Source organism: Acomys minous (genome assembly GCF_964271855.1).
Source record: "Acomys minous genome assembly, chromosome: 18".
In the NCBI taxonomy this organism is placed as follows: domain Eukaryota; kingdom Metazoa; phylum Chordata; class Mammalia; order Rodentia; family Muridae; genus Acomys; species Acomys minous.
The window spans coordinates 56,579,081-56,602,644 of NC_140501.1; the positions used below are offsets into that span (position 1 = coordinate 56,579,081).

At 47.0% G+C, this 23,564-nt stretch overlaps 1 protein-coding gene across 1 annotated transcript in view; it reads right to left on the minus strand.

Annotated features, from left to right (window-relative positions):
- Positions 1 to 4,031: 4,031 nt before the first annotated feature.
- Positions 4,032 to 23,564, minus strand: part of FAM124A (family with sequence similarity 124 member A) — a 56,688-nt gene continuing 37,155 nt past the window's right edge. The window contains 3 exon segments of the mRNA XM_084768147.1: positions 4,032 to 6,101; positions 6,104 to 6,135; positions 6,137 to 6,330. Of these exon segments, the coding sequence (XP_084624273.1) occupies positions 5,581 to 6,101; positions 6,104 to 6,135; positions 6,137 to 6,330 (747 nt within the window). The 3' untranslated portion in view covers positions 4,032 to 5,580.

The window sequence follows — 23,564 nt, forward strand, 5'->3', positions numbered from 1 at the left end:
GCTTTATGACCACAGAGACCTCCAGGGCCCTTGGCAGGAGTGAGCAGGCTGGCACTGGGGACAGGAGGTTCATATCGCAGGATGTGGAATGTAACTTTTGGAGAAGAAAAGACAAGGAATCATCTGTACTTTTCAGTTTTCCTAACGACACAAGAGCTTCAAAAACCTGGAGGAAACCAGCCCCTAGGAAACCCCTTGATCTCACAGTGCCCCTGGAGGATGTCCGGACAGGCAGGAGAGGCACATCAATGGGGTTCCCTCTCTGCCAGCTCTTATCAGCTTTACCCCCCAAGAAACTAAACCGGACTACAGTAGTAACTCAGGTGAGAAGGTGATTTTAAGATTCTGTTCTAAAAATTTCTTGGTTTTCTCTGAGAGCCTGCACCGAGATATCACACACACACACACACACACACACACACACACACACACACACACGTATATGCATATGCATGCATATATGTATGTGCACATGTTATTTGTATGTGTATGCATATATTTATGTGTATCTGTTTATGTGTGTGTGTAATCATATCAGTGTGTCGGCATGCATATGTGTGTACATTTATCTGTGTATATACATATATTTATGTGTATCTGTGTATTGTATGTGAGTGTATATGTGTATACATATCTGTATGTGTGTTTATACACATATGTATGTTTATATTTATTGTTCTATAAAGCTGCTTACTTTCTCTTTCGCTGGCTTTCAGGATATTCAATTAGAGCAGTTATATTTTCCTTTGTATTGCCAGATATATTTGTAGATTCCTTCTTTTGGCCCTAACTTTCTACTTCTATTTACATAATTTAAATTGTCTCAGCATTTTGTGAGAAAACCAAAATAGAAAGTGAATCTCAGAATAAGGGACGGAAGAGAAATACCCCCTTTCTGTTCTGACAGGACAGAAGAGTCTTCTTTGAGAGGCGCTCTGGTCTGCTGTGCTTTGTACCAGTGGCCACCAGGCGGGGCCAGAGCTCTCATTTGTCTTCTCCAGGGAGGCCTTTGGCCTGGAAGTGTTTCCCTGCAGGCCACACATACATGTGATGACTCCAGCCCAGAAGCTCTGGAATCAGGCCTGGAGACAGGCACAGCTGACACGGGGGCTTCAGGTTTCTTCAGGGCACTAAGCTTGTATGGTCATTGGCACAGACATTCCTAAAGGAATGAAGTGGTGAGTGGAGGCTAGTCCAGGGCCCTGGAGGTGGGGCTTGGTCCCCGTGCTGGTTACCTGCTTGTCAACTTCACACAGATGATGCCTCCATCAGATTGCCTGTAGGCAAGTCTGAGGAGCATTTTCTTGATTAATGGTTAATGTGGGCAGGCTCGGCTCACAGTGGTGGTATAAGCAAGCAGGCTGGGTAGGCTGTGGAAAGCAAGCCAGTAAGCAGCACCCCTCCCTGGCCTTGGCAGCAGCTCCTGCCTCCAGATTCCTGCCTCCAGTTCCTGCCCTGACTTTCCTTCATGATGGACTGTCATTGGGATGTGTAAGCCAAATAAATCCTTTCCTCCCCAATTTGCTTTTGGTCATGGTGGCTATCACAGCAATAGAAAGCTAACCAAGTTAGTCCTAAATGGGACATTCGGGGAGGGTGCCACGGGGCACAGAAGGAGCATTTTCATCATCACCAAGCATTCTCTGAACATCTATCTGAAAGGAATGCATTAAGTAGTGACATTCTATCTCTCCAAAAGAAAACAACAGGCTGGGGCACTCACTAAAGAGACCCAAGGGACCAAAGCTACTGTTCATCCTTGGTCAAGCTATTTATTAGGAGGGATTATGGCACCTAAATCCATTTAGTAACTAGCCCGCTATGTCCCCAAATTAGAAGAAGCCTTTTATAAAACTTGGAAAAGTGTACTTATGTATAATTTTTATAGTCAGGTTCCTGACCCTTCATAAATTCATTTGTTGCAATAATTAATGGTGACAAAGTATATTTCCCTAGAATCTTTTATTTCCAACACTGACTTCACCTGTCATTCTCTTAAGCCTTTCCAGGGGAATCCAGGAAAGAGCAGCCACATGGAGCAATGGGACCTGCTGTGGGGAAGGAGGCCACTGTCCACTTACACCCAGAGCTCTGGCTCCCCTGACATCCAGGCCTGGAGTTCACCTGCAGGAACTGGTGTTGGCGCTGTTGTCAGGTATGCAGTGGAGGAGGGCTCCACAGTTTGTTTAAATTTTTATTATTTTTCAATTTATCTATTTTATGTGTATGAGTATTTTGCCTGTGTGTATGTATGGATCCCACATGTATGGCTGGTCCCTATGAAGGCCAGGAGAGGGATTCTGAAAGAGGGACAAGCAGTCTTAACTAATGAGCCATCTCTCCAGCCCCACCCCCTTTTAATGCTGGGGTTGAGCCCGGGGCGCCATGCTAGGTGAGTGCTCTATGACTGAACTATGCCCACAGTCCTCCATGGTTAGTTTGATTTACCCTTATTTTTTCCCCTCTGTTTCTCTGAGTCTGCTCAGGTACCTGATAGCTGACAGACTAGAGAATTCATTCATTGCAGAGAGAAGGGGCTAGAAAGACACAGACATTTCTCCTGGTTTTCCGGGGATGAAGACATCAGGCACAGACTTAAACCATTCTTGGCTGAAAGTAGACATCTGGTCTCCCCTGGGGCACCCTAGGTGAAGGAATGCAATCCTCTGCTGTGACGTTCCTGCTCTTTGGGCCTTGACACTCAAGGAACACCAGCCAATTTGTTTAAACAAATACCACCCTTCCTTTGTCACAAAAGGGTCATCCCTGCCCCCATGAGACCCTGTGATACACATTTAACCAACTGATACAGCTCAAGGTGATTTTTGTAGTTTGTCAGCTCAGTTGAGGACACACTGAGAAATATCTGATGTCTAAAGCAGTCACTAGGCTGTGATTAGTGTAGGACAAAGTGACACTTTGAGCACTAATTAAGAATTGAGCCAAATAAGGGACCTAATATAACCTTGACCCAGGCATTCATTAGTCAGCCTTCCAGGCACAGCTTAGGGGGGTGTGGTCTAAGGTTAAGGAGACACTGGCTCTCACTGGCGGACATAAGGCAAGAGATAAAATGGACACTCCCTACGTCACTGAGCACAATTTAGGAGGGGAACTGCTTCTGGGATCATCTCAGGTATTTTTTTCAGTTGGACAAATTTATTTGTCCCCTATTGGGTTCCAGTGTCTATCATAAGGTACAGAATCCGGACCCACTGTGCGCACCAGGAGGAAAGCACTAGTTAGCACAGCGAGGGATGTCACTGTGCCTGTGATGCCTCTTGCTCCACCTCAGTGCCAGCCCAGGGGAGCCTGGGAGTGGTGTGCAGCAGTAGGAGGGCCTTCACAAGCCTTTCTTCTAGGTGGCATCTTTGACATCTTTTTTTGGGGGTCACTCAGTTTGGCAGACAGGACTGTGGGGGCCAGAGTTCATAGAGAGAGGGTGGAAATGCTGAGATGGAGTTGGGTTCCAAAGTAATCCTCATGGGGCAAGTGTGCTAAAGCAGGGGTACCCTGGAGAGCAAAGACAGAAGCCATCACAGGGATGCAGGGCACTCAGTTTTGCCTCCCTGACTGCAGGGGATTATTGGGAATCAACTTTGTAGAAAGCATCCCCTTGCATTCTAAGCCTGTGGTTCTGTAGTGACTGGCTTGGCCTGAGAAGCCAAGTTTCTTGCTGTCACACCACCACCACCACCACCACCATCACCACCAGCACTAGCACCAGCACCACCACCACCATCACTACCAGCATCAGCACCACCACCACCACCATCACTACCAGCAGCACCACCAGCATCAGCATCAGCGGCAGTGGCTTTGGCATCGACATAGGCATCATCACCACCACTACCATCATTGGAGGTAGCAGCAGCAGCAGCAACAACAACATCATAGGCTTGGACAGCCTAAGCTGGAATCTCGAGTCCACCTTCCTCAGAAGTCTATTTTAAGGGCTCCCCAGCCACTACTTGAGCCAATGCAGGCTTCAACCTATTCTTAGAAATAAAGTTTGACTGCGACTCGGCCACTCCCATTCACATATATTTTATTTTTCATGCCGCAATAGAAGCCATAGCAACATATTTGGATAAAGTTTCAAACATGGTCGACAAAGTCTAAACCATTTATTATCTAGCCCTTTTCAGAAGTTGGCTTACTCCTGGTCCAGAATTAGACGAGACCATGCTTCTGTTTATTTACATTGGAGCAGAGCTCCGAGTCCTGGAAAGCCCAAAGTGTTTGAGACAAGGCAGAGTCTCAGGCTCCCCTTCCGAGGCTGGTGAACCTGAGGCTGACTGATAGCAATGGTTAAGAGAGGCTGAAAGGCCCTGCTGGAAAGGGTCTGAGGCTGTGTCTGAGTGGACGTGGGACCTCCCAGAGGGAGAAAACTCAGCCGTGAGTAGTTTAAACAAGCACCACCACACAGGGCAGGGGACAGCACACACTCACACTTTTCTTTCCCACGGATAAACAGAATTTAGGGAGAGTTTGGCACTGCCCCCAAGTGCCAGCACTTGGCGTTGGTGAGGCTGGGGCTGTAAACTTAGCCTCCCAGGAGGTCTAACCACCATTCACACAGTGGCAACAGCAGACAACAGATGCAGAAAGCCAATATGGCTGCAGTGTCTGCTCTCCCCAAGGCTCCTGTGCACTCACTGGGGCCTGGCCTTGTGGGGCAGCACTGCAAGTAGCTTCCTACTTTGGGGAGTGGGGCATTTTCTCACATGGACAATGGAAAGGACAGCCCAAAATGTTCCAAACATTTTAACTGTTTACTGGAGACAGTGCTACAGAAGATGGCTCTGGTCATTTTTGGAGAGATGTAGGCAGCCCTTTAAGAGTGTGCTTTTTAAAGCCAGAGAACTTCACCCTTGTTTCCTGATTACACCTCATAACCCCGTTACTCATAACTGCAGGCAATGCGTTCTCTTACACAAAACAGTCCATAGGGACCGGTCTGCACACTTGCTTACTACCATGAGTCAGCTGTGGAAGAGTGTGCAAAACCAGGATTCACAGCTCAGCTTATTTTCTAAGTGTGCAAGGCATTGGTTACTCATGGTAATTTTTAAGTGTGGCCTGAAAGCAAGGCATTCTGCTGTCTGCTGTGGGTTGACAGCTGGCCTATGAAGCAACCACTGCAAGCAGGCTTTCCTGAGTCTAGGGTCCTGGGTCCCCATGCGGCTGTGAGGAGCCAGGAAGGTGTGCATTCTGTACCGCATGCTAAGCTCTGACACAGTCACTCAGTCTCCTTTTCCCAGTCAACATTTTAGCTTTTTGTTCTTTTGCTTTCACAGTATGAATAACTGTCAAGTCAGCTCCAGCTATGTTTTCTTTTTCATTTCAAATAATTATATGAAGCGCTAAATTGTATTAACTGAGCATTCAAAAATAGATTTTTATGATTTAAGTGCATTGAAAGTTTATTTCCATAAAAAAATGTCAGGTGCTTTTTTTTTCCCCTCTTTTTTTCTGAGCCTCTAGAAATATGCCACCCATCAGTTAAGGATGGCACAAAGAGTAGGGCAGTCGTACCCAAGTTCGCGTGACTGCGTCTGTCTGAAAACTGAGACATGTTCAGATGTAGAACTCCTCCGTGTCGTTATCCTCGGGACCAGACGTTGTTGGAGGCAGTAGCACGTCTTGGCCCTCCTGCATGGCTTTGGGATCATGACTGGGGAGCTGTGTGGATGACTCTGTGAGCAAGGAGGCACCAGAAGCAGAGAGAGCAGCGGTAGCTATCCCTGCAGTGTCTGGGCTCACCTCACGGGCAGCAGGCAGTGGTCCTTCCTTGGGACTCTTGAGTGCTGGCCAGTGGCTGCTGCATCTCTTGGAGGGGAGGGATGCCTCCACTGTGCTGCAAAACCTACTGGGTGCAGAGTATGCAGAGACCACAGACAGGTCTGAGGAGGAGAGCTGCAGGCCCGTGTCCACATCTGTCTCCTGGGCCCCCTCTAAGTCATCAATGGACGTGAGGTGGCTGGGCTTCCACTCTGATGCACTGTGTCTCAGGGACCCAGTGGGTAGGGGCTGTGGTTCAGCTGGGGAGGGGCCTCCGCTGGGCAAACAGAACAAAGACTTGCTTCTCTGGAAAGAGCAGGCAGGGCTGGAGGTACCTGGCTGTGGGGTACACTCCTGCTTGTTCTTGGGGAGCAGGGCCACCTGGCTGGATCCCAGGAATGGGCTGTCGTGCACGCCTGTCTGGCTGCTGCCCTGGGCTGGGCTCGGTGTGTCGATGGTGGCGGGAGGGGTGCGAGGAGGCTTCTTCTCAGAGGAGTGGTGGGGTGCTCTTCTGCACTTGGGGACCTTTTTGTGTGCCTTCTGTGCCTGTGGAGAGAAGGCTCCATTAGTCCCATGATGCACTGGGCCTCGCTGTTAAATTCAGCACATAAAACACTGCCATTCATCGCAAACTTCCAACTCTGTCTAGGAAGCTACCTCCAAGACAGACACAGCCGGCTCCTGGTTGTGACAGGGGATCATATTGTGTAAAGCCCACATGTAAATGTACTGAGGATTGAGGGCCGGGGAGATGAGGGTCCCTTAGACAGTTCCCTGCTCTCAGCGGGGTGTGGTGGCACATGCCTTTAGTCCCAGCGCTCGGGAGGCAGAGGCAGGCGGATCGTTGTGAGTTCAAGGCCAACCTGGTCTACAAAGTGAGTCCAGGGCAGTCAAGGCTACACAGAGAGACCTTGTCTCAAAAAACCAGAAAAAAAAAAGTCTCCCTGCTATCCTCAAAGCTCTGTCGCCTCTGTGTTTGGTCTCCAGTTTGAAGCACACAGCTTTAGGGGAGGGAAGAATAAATGCCGCCCACACTCTTCCACATTTCTAAGGGGTTTTCATTCTTTGTACTCCTCCGCTGGGCACATTAAGTGTTGCCTTTAAGCAATATGATTTCCTGTCACCGGGAGCGACCAGTTGTATCTCCCCAGCCCCCACCCCAGATTAAGATATTCTCAAACAATTTGAGATCATGTCAGCCTGGGACCAGATGACAGCAACTATGGCTTCCCAGGTGTCTTGTGACTCTTCCTGGTGAGACATGAACAAACAGCTAATTAATCCGGATATGGCACCTATGAGAGATTAAGGAAAGGATCCCATCCAAGTCCAGCTTGGTGAGCCAGTGGATTCACTGGGGTTATGTACAGCAGCCAGAGTCACTCGATGGCAGCTGTATCACCAACAAGCCCAGCCCAGCGTGGGTGACAAGTCAGGAAAGCTGCATCTTTTGCAGCCCCCATTCAACTTTGCGGGCAGCTCCACTGAGGAGAGTCTCTCTCCAGCAATGGCTTACACTTTCATAACCTTGGAAATGGCCGAGTCAGTCTTTAACTTTCTCTGGGTGTCCTGAGCCTTTTAACTTTGGTCAACTGGCTGAGGCTCCTTCCCGGCACATTGTTTCTTCAGAGAAAATAGTTTCTCAAAACCAAGATACCATCTGAGAGGGGCCCTACCCTCTCCTGCAGGCAGAATGTCTTCCATGAAAGAAGGGTTGTTGGGGTGTATGTGTCAGCATTTATTTATTTTTTTAAAATATGTATATTTATTCACTTTTATGTATATGAGTGCTTTATCTGTATTATGTACACCTGCATGCCAGAAGATGGCTTCAGATCCCACTATAGATGGTTGTGAGCTACCATGTGGTTGCTGGGCATTGAACTCAGGACCTTTGGAAGAGCAAGCAGTGCTCTTAACCACTGAGCCATCTCTCCAGCCCCCGGGGATCAGTATTTATTCACAGGCTTTCTCTATTTTGCCTTTCAGGAATCAGGTACTAGAAAAGGAATTGTTGATTCCTGATGAATCATGAGGGTGCTTGGTAGGGAAGACAGCCTCACCCTCCAGTGCCTCACTCTGCTCCTGTTGAACATACTAGCCCAGGCTGATGTAGCAGTTCCTTACGACCTGGTGTCCTCTGCATGGAACTGGCCACTCTGCTCATGCACATTTCACCCTCTCTCCTTCTCTCCAATTGTTCCTTTTGGCCCAGATCCAAGGTGACAATTCAAATTTCAGTTAAACAATAGATTTGAGGGCAACGAGTCTGGATTTATTTAGGATTGCTGAAACTGATTTACAAGTCCCTAAAATAAAAAGGGGTTGCCAGAGCCTTATTCATGATAGCCGGAATCTGGAAACAACCTAGATGTCCCTCAGTTGAAGAAATGGAGGTACATTTACACGATGGACTACCACTCAGCTATTAAAAATAAGGAAATCTTAAATTTGCAGGCAAATGGATGGAACTAGAAACGATCATCCTGAGTGAGGTAACCCAGACCCAGAAAGACACACATGGTGTGTACTCAGTTATAATTGAACACTAGCCCAACATGGCTGTCCTCTGAGAGTCTTCACTCAGCAGGGGATTAGGACAGATGCTGGAACTTGCTATTTGGACTCTAGGTGAGAGAGGTATGGGAGAATGGGGAAATAGAAGGACTCAGAGGGTCCTACAAGAAGACCATCAAGGCTGGTGGATCTGGACACAGGGGGGCCTGCACAAACTGCTGTACCAACTAAGGACAATGCATGCAGTAAACCTGGGATCTAGCCAATGGACAGCGCATTCTCCACTACTGTGTGGAGAGCAGGGACTGCCTCTGATATGAACTCTGGTGCCCCCTATTTGACCACTTCCCCTTGGTGGGGAGGCTCAGCAGCACACAGAGGAAGGGGAAGCAGGCTACCTAGATGAGACCTGATAGGCTGTGACCATATGGTGGGGGAGGAGGTCCCCTTCTGTCACAGACCTAGGGGAGGGGAATAGGGTGAAAGAGGGCGGGGGGGGGGATTGGGAAGATACATGTGAGGGGACAACAATCGAGATATAATCTGAATAAATTATTTAAATAAAAAAATTTTAAAAGGGGGGTTTCCAAGGTTTTTCTAGAAGGGGCATTTCCTTAGTCTTCATAACAGACGCTCCCACCTTGTGAGATTTCCACAAGCCACCTAGGAGCTTTTGTTCAGTGTTAATATGTATTCATTGAGTACTTAGGCAAAGGAGGGAGAGCTACAATGGAAAAGATTCTGGCTTGACCACGTGAATTTAAAAACAAACAAAAACAAACAACAAACAAACAAAAACAAAAAACATTGACAGGCTAGAAGGCAAAGTAAGTAGGAGAGACTAGGGAATTCCACGGTTGGCACTTGATGGTACTCAGAGAGAACTCACCTTCACAGTGAGGCAGAGTGGACTTCAGGGGAGCTGGGCCCTAAATCACACACAGTACAGAACATGGGTATGTTAAAACTAGGTGGCCTTCTGGTAGGATGGGGCACGCAGCAGGGCAGATGTGTGGGTAGAGAGCCTGTTTAGAAAACCCTGTAGTAATATTCCAGTTCCTGAGTTTGGGGTGGGGGTGGGGGGACACGTCAGCTCCATCTGCAGGACGCACGCAGCCCCAGCCTTGGAGTCAGAGGCACAGACTCTCCTGGGGTTATCAGCCTGGCACCCCTCTCTGTATTTCTCAGTCTGCATCCTGTTTGGCTTTTGTCCCCATGACCTGCCAATCCTATCCCACCTCTGCATGTCATATTGGCATGCCACGGCTGGTTTTATTACGTGTAGCTTAAAGTCAACCAGCTGCAACAAGACCTGTGTGGGGCTGCAGAGATGGCTCCGGTGCTGAAGTGCTTGCTGCACAAATGAGGGACTCCCCCCCCCCTTGCATCCCTAGCAGCCCTGTAAAAAGACAAGCCTACGAACATGTGCCTACCATCCCAGAGCTGGGGAGGGAGATGGGCAGATCCTTGGCGCTCACTGCCTAGTCAGCCTGGTTGACTGGTGAGCTCACAGGTCAGCGGGAGACTCTTATTTTAAAGAGTAAAAGTGGAGAGAGCTTGAGAAAGGCAACCAATGTTGACCTATGGCCTCCATATGTATGTGCACATGTGCACAGGCGCCCAAATGCACATGTGATTACACACAAAACCACATAACTAACACACACACAGACACACACACACACACACACACACACACACACACACACACACACACACACACACACTATTTTTCTTAGAGCCTTAGTTACCGTTTCAGTGCCCCCAGGATGCCTGCAATCTGGACTGGCTTGAAAAGGGAAGCCAGAGGACACAGCTTCATGAGAAGCTGAAGATATAGGGTCCCGGTCAAGTGACTGCTAAGGGACATACAAACCCATTGCTGTGGTTAGCTGCAAGCATCCTGGGATGAGAGCTGTGGGAAGGAGGCTGCGGAGCCCTATCCTACTGCACCATCCAAAGCCAGGGCTGAGGAACAGGAGGCATCTACCTGGACCAGGCTGGTGGTGCTTGCCTAGTTTCACTCAATGGGGTCTCATCTGACCTAAAGACAGCTCACCTGTGCCAAGGATGGAGCCTGGAGGCGCTGATGTGTTTCCCTGGGGCTGGCTCAATTTCCCGCCTCTCTTGTCTGTTTGATTGAGAACAACAGGGGCTGAGAGTGAATCTAGAAACTCTGCCCTAGCAGGCCTCGCCAGATTAAAACAGGAGCATGTGCCTTCCGGGCTTGGCTGCTGGCTCTCAGGGGGCGGGGGCCCTGCTGAGCCCCAGCAGTGATAGCTGAGAGGGTGTGAAGTCCTCCCTCACTTCTGCAGCAGTGTGGGCCGGATGCCCCACTGGAATTCACAAGCTCCGGTTCCTCACTATTTAAGGAACTCTCTTGAAGAGCAGGACAGTGTGCATAAATTAATCCTCCAAGGGAAACCAGCCAGGGAGGCCTGGTTATGCTCCTCGGGTCACTAGGAAATTTGAATCCAGCTATGAGCTGGTCCTGAGACTGTAGCACAGGCGGTTTTCTGGCGAAGTGAACCACCTTTCTCAAGGGTCTAAAGAGGCCCATCGGGCAGAACCACCGGTTCGGTAATGCTAACGGAGGTGACCAGGTCTCCCTTCCAGAGACCTGGAGTGTCTCCCTGTGTGTTCAAGGTCAGGAGGTCCTGCCTGGTCTCCTTTTTTTGAATAAGGGCACCATCTCTTGTTCTGACCTTGGCAAAACCACCGGGCAGCATAGCACTGTCTGCTGTCTACTAAATCAAAGATGGACCTTTAAACTCGGGGATTAATAACAACGGGGGGTGGGGGGTGGGTGGGGGGGTGGGGGGGGAGGGGCACTCAAGGAAACTGGGTAACTGAGTCATGAGAATCTGGCCCTTTCCTGGAGAGAAGAGCATTGCATCTTGCCTCTTTCTTTGCTTTTCTCTAGGAGATTTCATATTCTTTCTGAGGATCCCAACCATGACCGAAGCCTATGTCCCTTTGTGAATGGCCAGGAGGGGGTCAGAGGGAAGGGACACGTTTACACTTAGGTGGACAGAGCCAGGTACGATTTGTAACCCATAACACTTTGAGGCAGAAGGTTGGAAGATTGTCCAGGGGACTGTTGGCTGTATAAATACTTGGTACTTGGAGGGGGCTGGAGACATAGCTGAGCAGTCAAGAGCACAGGCTGCTCCTGCAGAGGACCCGCCATTGATTCTCAGCACATTCATGGCTGCTCACAACTGTTTGTGAGTCCTGATCCAGAGGATCTGATGCCCTCTTCTGGTCTCTGTGGGGACCAGGCACTCCTGTGGTGCACTGACTTATAAGCAGGCAAAACCACCCATACACATAAAATAAATATGAAAGCAAAAACTTTAGTAGCTTGAGCCAATTTATCAGGCGTGCCATTTCCTACGCTCTTCCCCTTCCACTATTCTGGAACGTGAGGCTTCCTGTACAGCCATCAGTTAGAGCAATGTGCTGGTTCTATGCCTCGGAATTGCTGGTGGCATGGCTCAGGTTGAGAAAGGCATTTACCTTTCCCCCAGCTTTGGTCAAATATCAAAGTGATGATTACTCACCCCTGCTGACCTCCTGACAGGTTATGTCTTCCCTCTGGCTTCACCCCACAGCTGAGTGGTCCTTAACTGAGACCCCTGAGTATGGCCCTAGGCCAACCCCCTCCTTAGCAAGCTCCGTAAGGCCCTGCCTTCTCCTTCCACCGTGCTTTCTGAAGTCCCAGCCTGTGCCCTCTGACCTTTGGGAACCTTCGTCTTCACTCAGATGCTCAGGTGCTTTAGTCAGATCTTTATGAACGTTCCTATGCACGTCTGCTTAGACACCTGGCATCCTCTGAGGCGAAGTACAAGGGGATGTTTATCTCTTCCGCAGAGTTATAAGCGCTCCTTCTCTTGGGCACATTAATAGGAGCAGCACTGCTGGACACTGGGTGAGCACATTTTTAGTTTTAATAGATACTTTCAAACACTCCAGAATTGATGAGATAAATGTACAATTCTGACAGGGTTTAAATGTATTTCAATTACTTCAGACTCTCACCAAGATCTGGTGTTATCATTGTATTTAATTTTAGTCCTTCTGGTGGGCCACAGTATTTCATCAGTGTATTAACTTGTATTTCTCATAACCACCTCACCCCATCTCTAGAGTCTCTCTTTGTCGTCTAGGTCGGCCTCAAGCTCCTGCTGCTGCCCTGGGGGAATTACGGGCCCTTATCACCATGCCTGACAGTGGGGCATCTTCCCTTGCTCATTTCCCGAGACTCTCTGTGTGTGAAGTGCCTGCCTTTTGTCCATAGTCCGGCATTAACACTTTTTTTTTTATGTGCATCAATGTTTTGTCTGTATGTATAGCCATGTGAGGGTGTCAGAAGTCCTGGACCTGGAGATGCAGACAGTCATTAGCTGCCATGTGGATGTTGAGAATTGATCCTGGGTCCTCTGGAAGAGCAGCCAGTGCTCTCAACTATTGAGCCGTCTCTCCAGCCCCTTGAAGCAATGCTGGAGTTAATACTTTTAAGAAGATATAAGTGGGGCTGGGGAGATGGCTCAGAGGTTAAGAGCACAGACTGCTCTTCCGGAGGTCCTGAGTTTGATTCCCAGCAACCACATGGGATTCCTCACAACCATCTATAATGTGATCTGATGCCCTCTTCTGGCCTGCAGGTGTACATGCAGGCAAGAGCACTGTATGCATAATAATAAATAAAAAAATCTTTAAAAAAAAAAAAAAGAAGATGTAAGCAGCACAGATGTTACCAAACCACCTGGAGCTTGTGGTTTTAATTCTCTGCTTGTTTTTATGATTAGACATTTTTATTTTTAATAAAGATATTTACATGTTTTTTTGATACTGCTGCTGGCTATACTATTTTAAGAATGAGTTGCAGGTGCAGGTGAGGTGACTCTGGGTGTTTGATATGCAAGCACGGTGCCTACTATAGTGAAAAGAGACAACTGAGTCTTGAAAGCTGTCCTCTGACCCTCACCCCTACTGTCTGGTATCTGCACACACACACACACACACTCACACACATACACACACACACACTCACACACACATACACACACATACACACTCACACACACACATACACACACACACATACTCACACACATACATACATACACATACATATATACAGACACATACACAAACACATACACACATACATACACATACACACATACATACACACATACACACACACATACTCACACGCACATATACACACATACACATACATACACACACATACATACATACACACATACACACACACACACACACACACACACACACACACACTACAAATGTCTAGTATGTGCATATAGAGAGCCACCAGCCTTTTAATTGCCCCTGGGGAACCTTTTCATTCTCCTTCTGCCATAACCAGTCTAAGGAACCCTACCAGCCGTGGGTTTGAAGCTTGTCAGGGGAGGCAGGAATTCTGGGATCACAAAGATTCCAGAAGTGGCGTGTAAAACAGCACCTTGCCCTTCCAGGCTCAGTGTGGCATTTCCACCCTTACCCCTGTGCTTGTGTTGTCTGCTCTAGTGTGGCTCATCCACCTTTCTAATGAGCTTCTGCCTGCCCCAGACTCTCTGTCTCTGTCTCTCTGTCTGTCTCTCTATGTCTCTCTGTCTCTGTCTCTCTCTGTCTCTCTGTCTGTCTGTCTCTCTGTATTTGAATAAATATTTACAAAAATAGGCACAAGTTTGGTTAGTACAACTGCCTTGTACATGCAACAATAAAACTTTATTATTAAATAAATGACAATATAGAGGTTCCATTGTTTTGTGTGTGTGTGTGTGTGTGTGTGTGTGTGTGTGTGTGTGTGTATTCTAAATAAAAATTTACTTACAAGATTAGATAGTGGGCCATATTTGGCCTATGGTCTTTAACTTGTTGGCTTTGGTCAATTGTTTTTTCTATGAACTTTAAGCCTTTTTTGTTGATCTACTTGAAGTAAGTGCTTGCAACTTGATGGTTCCAAAAGTTGGCCCCTGGGACATGGAGACCCAGAGAGCAGTGGGGAGAGGAGACCTTGGCTTTCCTCTTTGTCTAATCCCCCACCATGGCAGTTCATTTAGTTCTCGAGTCTCTGTTTTTACACAGGTATTTAGGCGAAGGTAGAGTGAACTGTCTTTTTAATTCATCTGTCTGGAAAGCACTACAGCATGGCAAATTCGTTGCCACAATCCTTTGCCATAACTTTTTACCTTGTTCATATCTACAAATCTGTTTTTAGAACAAGAACCATTTCTACAGCTTTAGGAGTTTGCTCTTGTGGTATCATTTGTTCATTCACTTAAAACGGGGAGCTACTGAGTACGTTTGTAATGTGAACGCCAGGAACATCAAGTCTGCTTACAGCAGCCGACTCTTACAGAACTAAAGTCCAGGCTAGACAAAAGCTCCACCCGCCTTCCTCAGAGCACAGAGCTAGTTATGGCCATGGGACACACTGAAGAGTAAAGACAGGTCTAATTTCCCCCATAAACCTGACTGACTGGGAGATAGTGTTGACCTCTGAGTTTGGCCTAACAACAGTGTCCTTACTCCACAGAACTGGGGTCAGCACCCCAAAATTTCTTGTGTTAATGTGAGGCGCCCCTGGAGTGTGTCAGGAACTCCCATCACTGCACTGTAAGGTGCTCTCCTAGCCAGAATGCTGTGTGGGCTTTCCTGTGTGGTAAACTGTAAATAAAAACAGGAAATAATGACTTGAAATCCTCGTCTCTGCAGTGATTAACGTTTAAGATGGAGACACAGAAACAGAAGGCTCTAGAGATGGAAGAACTCCGTTCACAAAGGATGGTAGTTCTCACCAGAGACAAGGTAAGATGCAAGCAGTTCTGTATGGGGTAAATGGCGAAGGCATTTTCAGTGGGGCAAAGATCTGACCAGCGCTAAGTCGGCATTTGTCTGAAAAGACAGCAGCCATTTTTACTCCTGGGAACATGAGCGCTGGAGGACAAATCTGGGCCCTGCTGGGCCTCTGAGTGAAACTGGGCCGATCCTGGAGTTGCAAATGACTTCAAAGGGGTCAGAGGCGGGGAATCCCTGCTCTTGCACTCTTATTTCAGGAGCATGGTGAGTTAGAACCACACCCCAGGACGGTCAATGATTCATATTTCTCCTTGGTTAGTAATTGGGCCCTTAAAACTTCTACAGGGCAGCGAGCAACCTTCGCTCTCCCTGGACCAGTCCTAACTGGAATTAAATCGATCTTTCTTTTTTTTTTTTTTTTTCAGGATGAGGATTGATTTCAGGTCATCAATGCAAGTGCTCTTGAGATCTGTTGTCAGGCATAGAAAAAAACTAACAACATCCAAAGCTCATTTTAATTACGTTTAGTTTATAACGTGTGTGTGTGTGTGTGTGTGTGTGTGTGTGTGTGTGTGTGTGTACACGCATGTACATATTGCCACAGCGCATGTATGGAGGAGAGTGGACAACTTCTCTCTCTCTCCAATGTGGGTCCCCAGCTCATCATACATGGTAGCATGCCTTTATCAGCTGAGCCATCTTGCTAGCCCCACAAGCTATGCTTAAAGCTGAATATCCAGGCCCAGGAGTGCAGCTCAGTGGAAGGACATCTGCCTGACTGGTGTGAAACCCTGGACTTCACTCTCTAGCACCTCAGAATAATGACGATAATGACACCGAGTTAACTAGAATTGTTAGTTTTTGTTGTGTGTGAGGTCTATGTGCCTGTCTGTGCATGTGGTGATCAGAGCGGGGCTTTGCATGTCTTTATCTTCCTCTGTATTGCTGCCTTGAGACAGGGCCCCTCAGTAACCAGAAGCTTGCCCTTTGTGCTAGGTTGACTGGCCAGCAAGCTCCAGGAACACACCCATCTCTATCCGCCAGTACTGGGGTTACAGGTGGATGCAGCCATGCGTGGCCTTTTATGTGCCTCCTGGGGATTCAAACTCCGGTCTTCATGTTTGCACAGCAAGTACTCTAAGCCCCAAGCCGTCTCTCCAGCCCCTGAAGCTATCAATTTCTCTTGTAGTCGATTTCAGTTCAATTTGCAAATCTCATTACATTAGTAACAAACCTGCAAATGTAAGCGATAATTGCTTTAAAGGGGCCTTTTGTGGCTGAAATAATTTCCTTTAACATCTTATAAGTGCATTGGTTGCATTTATGTATTTAGTAGATTGGCTTGTTTTCTCCCGCCGGAGACATTAGGGATGGAACCCAGGGACTCACACATGCTAGGTGGTTCATCCCTTCACAGCAATACAAACCCTAACTAAGATACGCTAACACTCACCAAATTCTTAAAATACCAAAGCAAAAATAATTTTCAACTTACTATGAAAATGCTAATATTAGGGGATTAATTTATCATAGTATTTTCAGTCTTTTTTTTTTAAAAAAAAAAAGATGTATTAATTATGTATACTGTGTTTTGCCTGGATGTGTGCCTGCAGGCCAGAAGAGGGTACCAGATCTCATTATAGACGGTTGAGAGCCACAAGGTAGTTGCTGGGAGTTGAGCTCAGGACCTCTGGAAGAGCAGCCAGTGCTCTTAAGCTCTGAGCCACCTCTCCTCCAGCTTTGTATTTTCAGTCTTAATTCTAAGGTTTTCTGTGATTAGGTAAGTGTTCACCAGGAGTGTTATTGCTTTATTCCAACAGTCTGGGGATGCTTTTCTAGATGACTGAGGCTGGGAGGTGTCCTAACAAGAAGGAACGCAGGTCCCCTTTACGGATGCCGTAACTGGGATTTCCCCAATTTAAAGGGGTTGGCTACATGCCACCTCCTTGCACTTATAATCAGCATCCAATTCCTCAGACTCCGCAACCCCTGCTCAGACCATGGCTGATTCCCGCCTCTTCTTATCAATTCTGTTGGGTCTGTGTTTCTCTTCTGATATGTACACGTGCAACCGAATACTCTCAAAGCTCTATTGCCTCTGCAGCCCTCTGGTAGCTGGGTGTCTGGGGTTCATGGGAGAGAAGCACTGAGCCTAGATGATCCAGCTATTTGAGATGTCCCAGTCAAGTGCAGAATTAAAGACGACAGCAAAGTAGCTCGGCAACTGAAGGGGGGAGTGCCAGAAGTCAGCAGTGGGGATTGTAAGTGGTTGCACGAATGGACCTTTGTGGTGGTTTGACTAAGGAAGGCCCCCATAAGCTAACATACTGGGAATGGTTCCTCTGCAGGGAATAGGACTCTCTGATGAAATCAGAAGGATTAGGAGGCGTGGCCTCGTTAGAGGAAGTGTGTCTCTGGTGGTAGGCTTTGAGGTTTCAAAAGCCCACACCCGGCCCAGCATTTTTCCCTCTGTCTGTCTGTCTGTCTTTGACTCCGTTTCTCCGTTTTTTCACTCTCTCATCCTGTGGATCAGGATGTAGCTCTCAGCTACTGTTCTGGGACCATGTCTGCCTGCAGGCTGCCATGATGATAATGGGCCAAACCTCTGAAACTGTAAGCCAGCACCCAACTAAATGCTCTTTATAGAAATAATAAGACTTGCCTTGGTCATGGTATCTCACAGAACACTGACTAAGACCTCAAAACGCCTTGTAAGGTGTGTAGGTTCCGTCTCTGGCTACCACGGACCTACAGCATCATTCATGGCCCGTAAACCTCCAGTCTCCACATCCACCCAACGTCCTGGTTCTGTGTGTTCATGCCATATAATCCCGTTTCTGCCACCTATGTGACTGTGCCAAGGGTAGACATCTGGTCTAAGGGAATGTGATGACAAGGTTAGCTCCTTGGATTCTCCCACTCCAGCAGACACAGGGGCAGCCCTGTCACACCACAACTTCAGGACGAGTCTGAGACTGTGTCTAAAGAACAGACTGTTAGTTCTGGCTAGACTCCATCTTCTCATGTGATTCAGTAACATTAGGAGGCTATCACATTGTCTCTAATGATGATCACACTCTGGAACCTTCCTTTTTGTCCTTTTTATTAATGTTTCTTCAACTGTCTGCATCCCTCCTCTTTCTGTATGTGTAGGGAGGAGGGTTTGTTTTAGCTTACAGATTATAGCAAACCATGAAGGGAAATCAGGGTAGGAATGTGGAGGCAAACACTGAAACAGGCGCCATGAAAGAGAGCTGCTTACTGGATTTCTCTGTTTTCTTATACACCTCAGGGTCACCTGCTCAGTGACAGCACAGTCTGCAGTGGGCTGAGCTCCTCCACATCAATCATCAATGAAGAAAATGGCCCCCAGGCTTGCCTGCAGGCTACTTTGATGGGAGGACATCTCCTTAATTGAGCTTCCCTTATTTAGAGAACTCTAGTTTCTGTCAAGTTGACAAAAAGATAACGAGTGCATCAGGGAATGAAGACAAACCAGAACACAGGCTATGTCTAAATCCATGTCCATTAGACTCTTGTGATGGGCTCACAAGAGCATCCGTCTACTTGGAATCCTCATTTTCTTTGGTCTCCAAGGCTTCACTCAATGATGGCCAACCCAGAATCTGTTTTTTAGTCACTCTGATGGCTGTTAGATAGCTAGAATCACTTGTGGTGTCCCTCCTGGAAGCTTCTAGAGAGAAAGGGAAGACATCTCATCATGTCATCATGGCTTTTTTTTTTTTTAAAGATTGAAACGGTAGTGGGCTTATCTCTCCTGACTGAAGGTAGTTACTAAAGTACTGAATTGAGCTCAGGTCTGAAGTATTTTGTCTAGGCAACATTTTTTTTCAAATTCTATTCATTATCTATGAGTACTTTATCATCAGATCACATTATGGATGGCTGTGAGCCACCACATGGTTGCTGGGAATTGAACTCAGGACCTCTGGAAGAGTCGACAGCACTTTTAACCACTGAACCATCTCTCCAGCCCCCATTTATTGTTTTTATCAAGAAGAAAACTCATTGGGAAGACAGAGTTGTGTAGAGGATATCTTATATAGACCAATGTATAATATTTGCAGAGTGTAATTCATTGGGCACCAATCATTTTAGTCTTTGATTATAATTTCCTGCCGGATGTTTAAGACTGTGTAGGTGGTCATTAACTAACTATGTTCTGTTTGATTTATGAGACAAAGTCTATGTCCCCTGGCTGTCCTGGAATTTTCTATAGATCAGGGTGACCTTGAATTCGACAAGATCTACCTGCCTCTGCCTTCTGAGTGTTGGGATTAAAGGCGTGTGCCACCACTCCTAGCTAGCCACCTTTTTACTACTGAGGACAGTAGAGAATCTGGTCCTCAGGGGTCACTTGGGTTTGTTAGGGACCTTTGGCTCCTCTGGATTTCCTTTTGCTAATTGTTCCCTTTATTTAAGGATGAGTTAAAGGCCTTGCTTGACCATGGCTTCACTTGGAAGCACTCAGGAAATTTTCCTCTGTGTTGACCCTCTTCTCTGGAGACTTGAATGGATAGAAATCACCAAGTGGGGGTCTCCATGGCCTTCTTGAACAAGAGACGTGGTGCCTTGCCACAGATACACGACACTTGAGATGTCCTACAGTTTCCTGGGACCTCACTGAGCTCCTCCTTTTTGAATTCCTCAGACACAACAGCATAGCCTCCAGACATGGGTTTGGACCATACAGAAGATTATTTATTCCTATCAGGTACTGTAACTTCTGTGCAAATATTTAGATGAAGCTTGGGCAAAAAAGCCATTTCCAACTAAACTTGATTAACTATGCATTTTTATTTAAATCGAGCCAATCAACAGCTCCACTGGTCTAAGCAGAGGTTTGACATCAGTGAGTTAGACTTTGGCTTCAGACATTTTAATATCGTACACATCGTCTGCAAGTCTCATTCTTTACACACTTTAAATAATGCTCTCGCACTTTCGTAACTTGCCTGCCTTTTCTATATATACAAACCCATCTTTGCTAAAATCATTTACTTCCTCGCCCCCCCTTAATACCATGAGGCACAGACATCAACAAATAAATTTACTCTCTGATGTGAATTTTTCCCTCCTTGGGAGTGGAAGAAACTAAGCATTGCCTATACTCTCTCCTCATGAAGTCCCAGTGACAAGCCAGAGCTTGATTTCACCCCAGGAAGCCAACAAGTTTAATGGGCTTTCTTCCAGAACATGGGTAAGGGATTATTACAGAAGTATGAGGGAACTCCCAGCACAGCTGCATTAGAAAGCCTTTGCCCAGTGTGAATGTTGGCTTCTCACAGACACGGAGTCCTCTCTCCCTTGCCTACACTCTCTCACTGGTCCTCCAAACCTTGAGGCCATGTGTAATTAGGATGGAATTACATACAACTGCCTAGGAGGAGTGGCTAGTTCTGAGGTGGTGGTCTAGTGACCCTGCCCAACCTATTGTTTTATGAAGGAGCATCAGTAGACAAACAGCCCAGCTGTGGCGATGGTCTGCAAGTAGACACAGCTGAAGCCAGAAGATGGTGGCTGGCTTAGAGGATAGTGCTTTGTAACATCACCTCAATAAGAAAAAGCCGAGCCAAACTAAACACATAGGATAGTGTAATAAATTAACATTATCTATGTATGTGCCATTAGACTATGAGGCTGTGTAAATTCCCAGCTAAACATTACGGTCTTCATAACTTTATATAATACGTAGAGTCATTTACCATAACTGTGGTTTGGGTTTTGAAGTGAGTCTAAGAGGCAGCTAGAGAGAAGCAGCAGACACATAACAAAAATTATTAAATTGAGGTTTATAACACCCAGAAGAACCCAACCAAGGGAGCACTATGATACCTGTGGCGTGCAGTTACTACTAATGGCTTTAGGAAGAGGAGCCGCTCTCCCCTCCCCATGAGCGAGCATCCCATTAGTTGCTTTTACAATGAGATGAATGGCTTCTGTTGGAAACACTCTCTTCCTTAGGTGTTCTCAAGGGCACACTGTCTTCATTTGTGGGCTGTTTATGGAGGACACTTTGAGGCAAACATGCTGAGGTCTGAGGTGCGAGGGCCAAATCTCATCTCTGCTGACAGCCTCTAAGTAAGTTCGAACAACACATGGCAATTTGCCAGTATAACACACACACACACACACACACACACACACACACACACACACACACACACACATTGTTGCTCTCTGAAACAACCCAGTCCTCACACTGAACAGGAGAATTGTTGAGTTCGATGACAACTGGCTGGACTCAAAGCGCCTGTACTTTATCCAGATGAGTTTTACCATCTATTGAGTACCGCATTGGGAATGGGTATTGACAAGAGACAGAGGCCATTTTTCTTTTAGAATCCTATTAAGTGCCAGAACACTAGGGTGGAGAGATAGCTCAACAGTTAAGACCACTGTCTGCTCTTCCAGAGGCCCTGAATTTAATTTTCAACAACCAGCTGGTAGCTCCCAAGCATTTATAATGGGATTTGATGCCTTCAACTGTCCAGTGCCCTCTTCTGTCATATAGGCATACAGGCAAATATAGCACTCATATACAAAAATAAATAAATCTTTTAAAAAAGAAGCAGAACACTTCATGGGGCTGGAATTATGGCTCAGTGGTTAAGAGCTCTGGGTGCTTCTCCAGGACCCAGGTTCGAGTCCCAGCACCCCCATGGCAGCTCACAACTGTCTGTAACTCTAGACCCAGGAGAGCTGATGCTCTTCCCTGGCATTCCTGGGCACTCACACATGGGGTGTGCAGGCATACATACAGGTGAGGCAGCCAAACACACACAATAAAAGTAAATAAAAAATTTAAAGAACACTTGATTTTGAAGGGTTGTCCTCTGGTATCCTTAGACTTTATAAGGTCACAGGTAAGTGGCAGTCAGCACACATGGCTGAAGAGGGCCAGGCCAACCAAAGTATTTGATTTTCCTGATATCTAACCTGAGACCCTCCCTGCTAGACTGGGTGACCAACTGTTTGGGAGCCTATATGCATAATCACTTTTTAATGTGTCTGCAGTGGAGGAAAACACTTTGTAAAACTTAATGAGAAGTTCATTTCCTCATAAAGAGACCACATTGAATAATTGTGGGTCAATATAATACATTGTTATTTTTCCATAGAGGCCGCCTTTTAACTGCAGTTTATGTCCAGGCCAGGCCTCTTTGTATTTTTTAGTCCCAGGCATCCCTCCTTTCTTATAAATAGTTCTCTAGAAGGATGGAGGTCAGCACTGAGTTTTGTTTACAAAAACTAAATGCATTCCTCCTCTGGTTATCAACAACAAAACCCACCCCGCACTGTGAAGAAGGGAGCACTCATGTATCTGAGGTCGAACCACAGCTGCACTGAGCACCGTGTTTTGAATGTGAAATGTCCCCCGTGGGCTCGGGTGTTTGAACACTTGGTGCCCCGCCCCACCAGCCTGCTGACGACAGTGTTTGTAAAGGTTACAAACACGTCTAGGAGGTGAAGCTTCTTTGGACGAAGGGGGTCACTGGGGGTCAGTTTGGAGGTTACGATAACCCCACTCTCTTTTCTGGTCTATCTCTCCTCCCTGACTTCCGAGGCAATGTCACCAGCTGCTTCTTGCTTTTGCGACCCCACCATGGTGGACTGCAGCCCCTTGAACTATAAGAATAAACCCTTCCTCCCTGACAAGTTGCTTCTTGTCAGGTGTTTTTGTCACAGCCATGACAAAAGTAGCTAATACACTGAGGAGCTACCTGTAGCTGCGAGACTGCACACAAGTTCCAGACTACGTGGAGCTACAGCGCTATGTGAGACCTTTGTCTTACAATTCTCTGGTCTCCTCTCTGCAGGTGAGAACCGTTCCTTCCACCCAAAGTGGGGCAGTTTTCCATCCCTGGTGGAAAATACAAGCTGCTGTCTGATCCCAAGTTTTGCATGTGCAGCTTTCAGTCACCAGAAGGGAGAGTAATTTTTCTTTCCAAATTCTAGTTCCTAGTGTCTATGTGATGCCAGGTGCGCAGACAATCTGAACATACCAGCTACAGCCAGGGAAGGCATCCTGGGCCAGCCCAGCACGGTACACCAGGTACAGCCAAGGAAGATGGGCTGGGTCACTCCAACACAGCACATCAGCTATAGTTAAGGAGGCTGGACTGGGTCACTCCAACACGGTACATCAGCTATAGTTAAGGAGGCTGGACTCCAACACGGTACATCGCTATAGCTGTGAATGTGGTAGAGGGGCTGTCAGCCAAGGTCCGTTGGGGAGGGGAGGTCTTGAGAAAATATGGCACTGACTGGCACCTGCCACAGAAGGGGCAACTTCACCCTGATCCTCAAGCCCCACTTAAGTGCTTCAATAGAAGCAGCTTCTCATAAACAGCTAAGTTATATTTCCATTCCACGAATGCCACCCACTCAGGAAAGGAGAACACTTG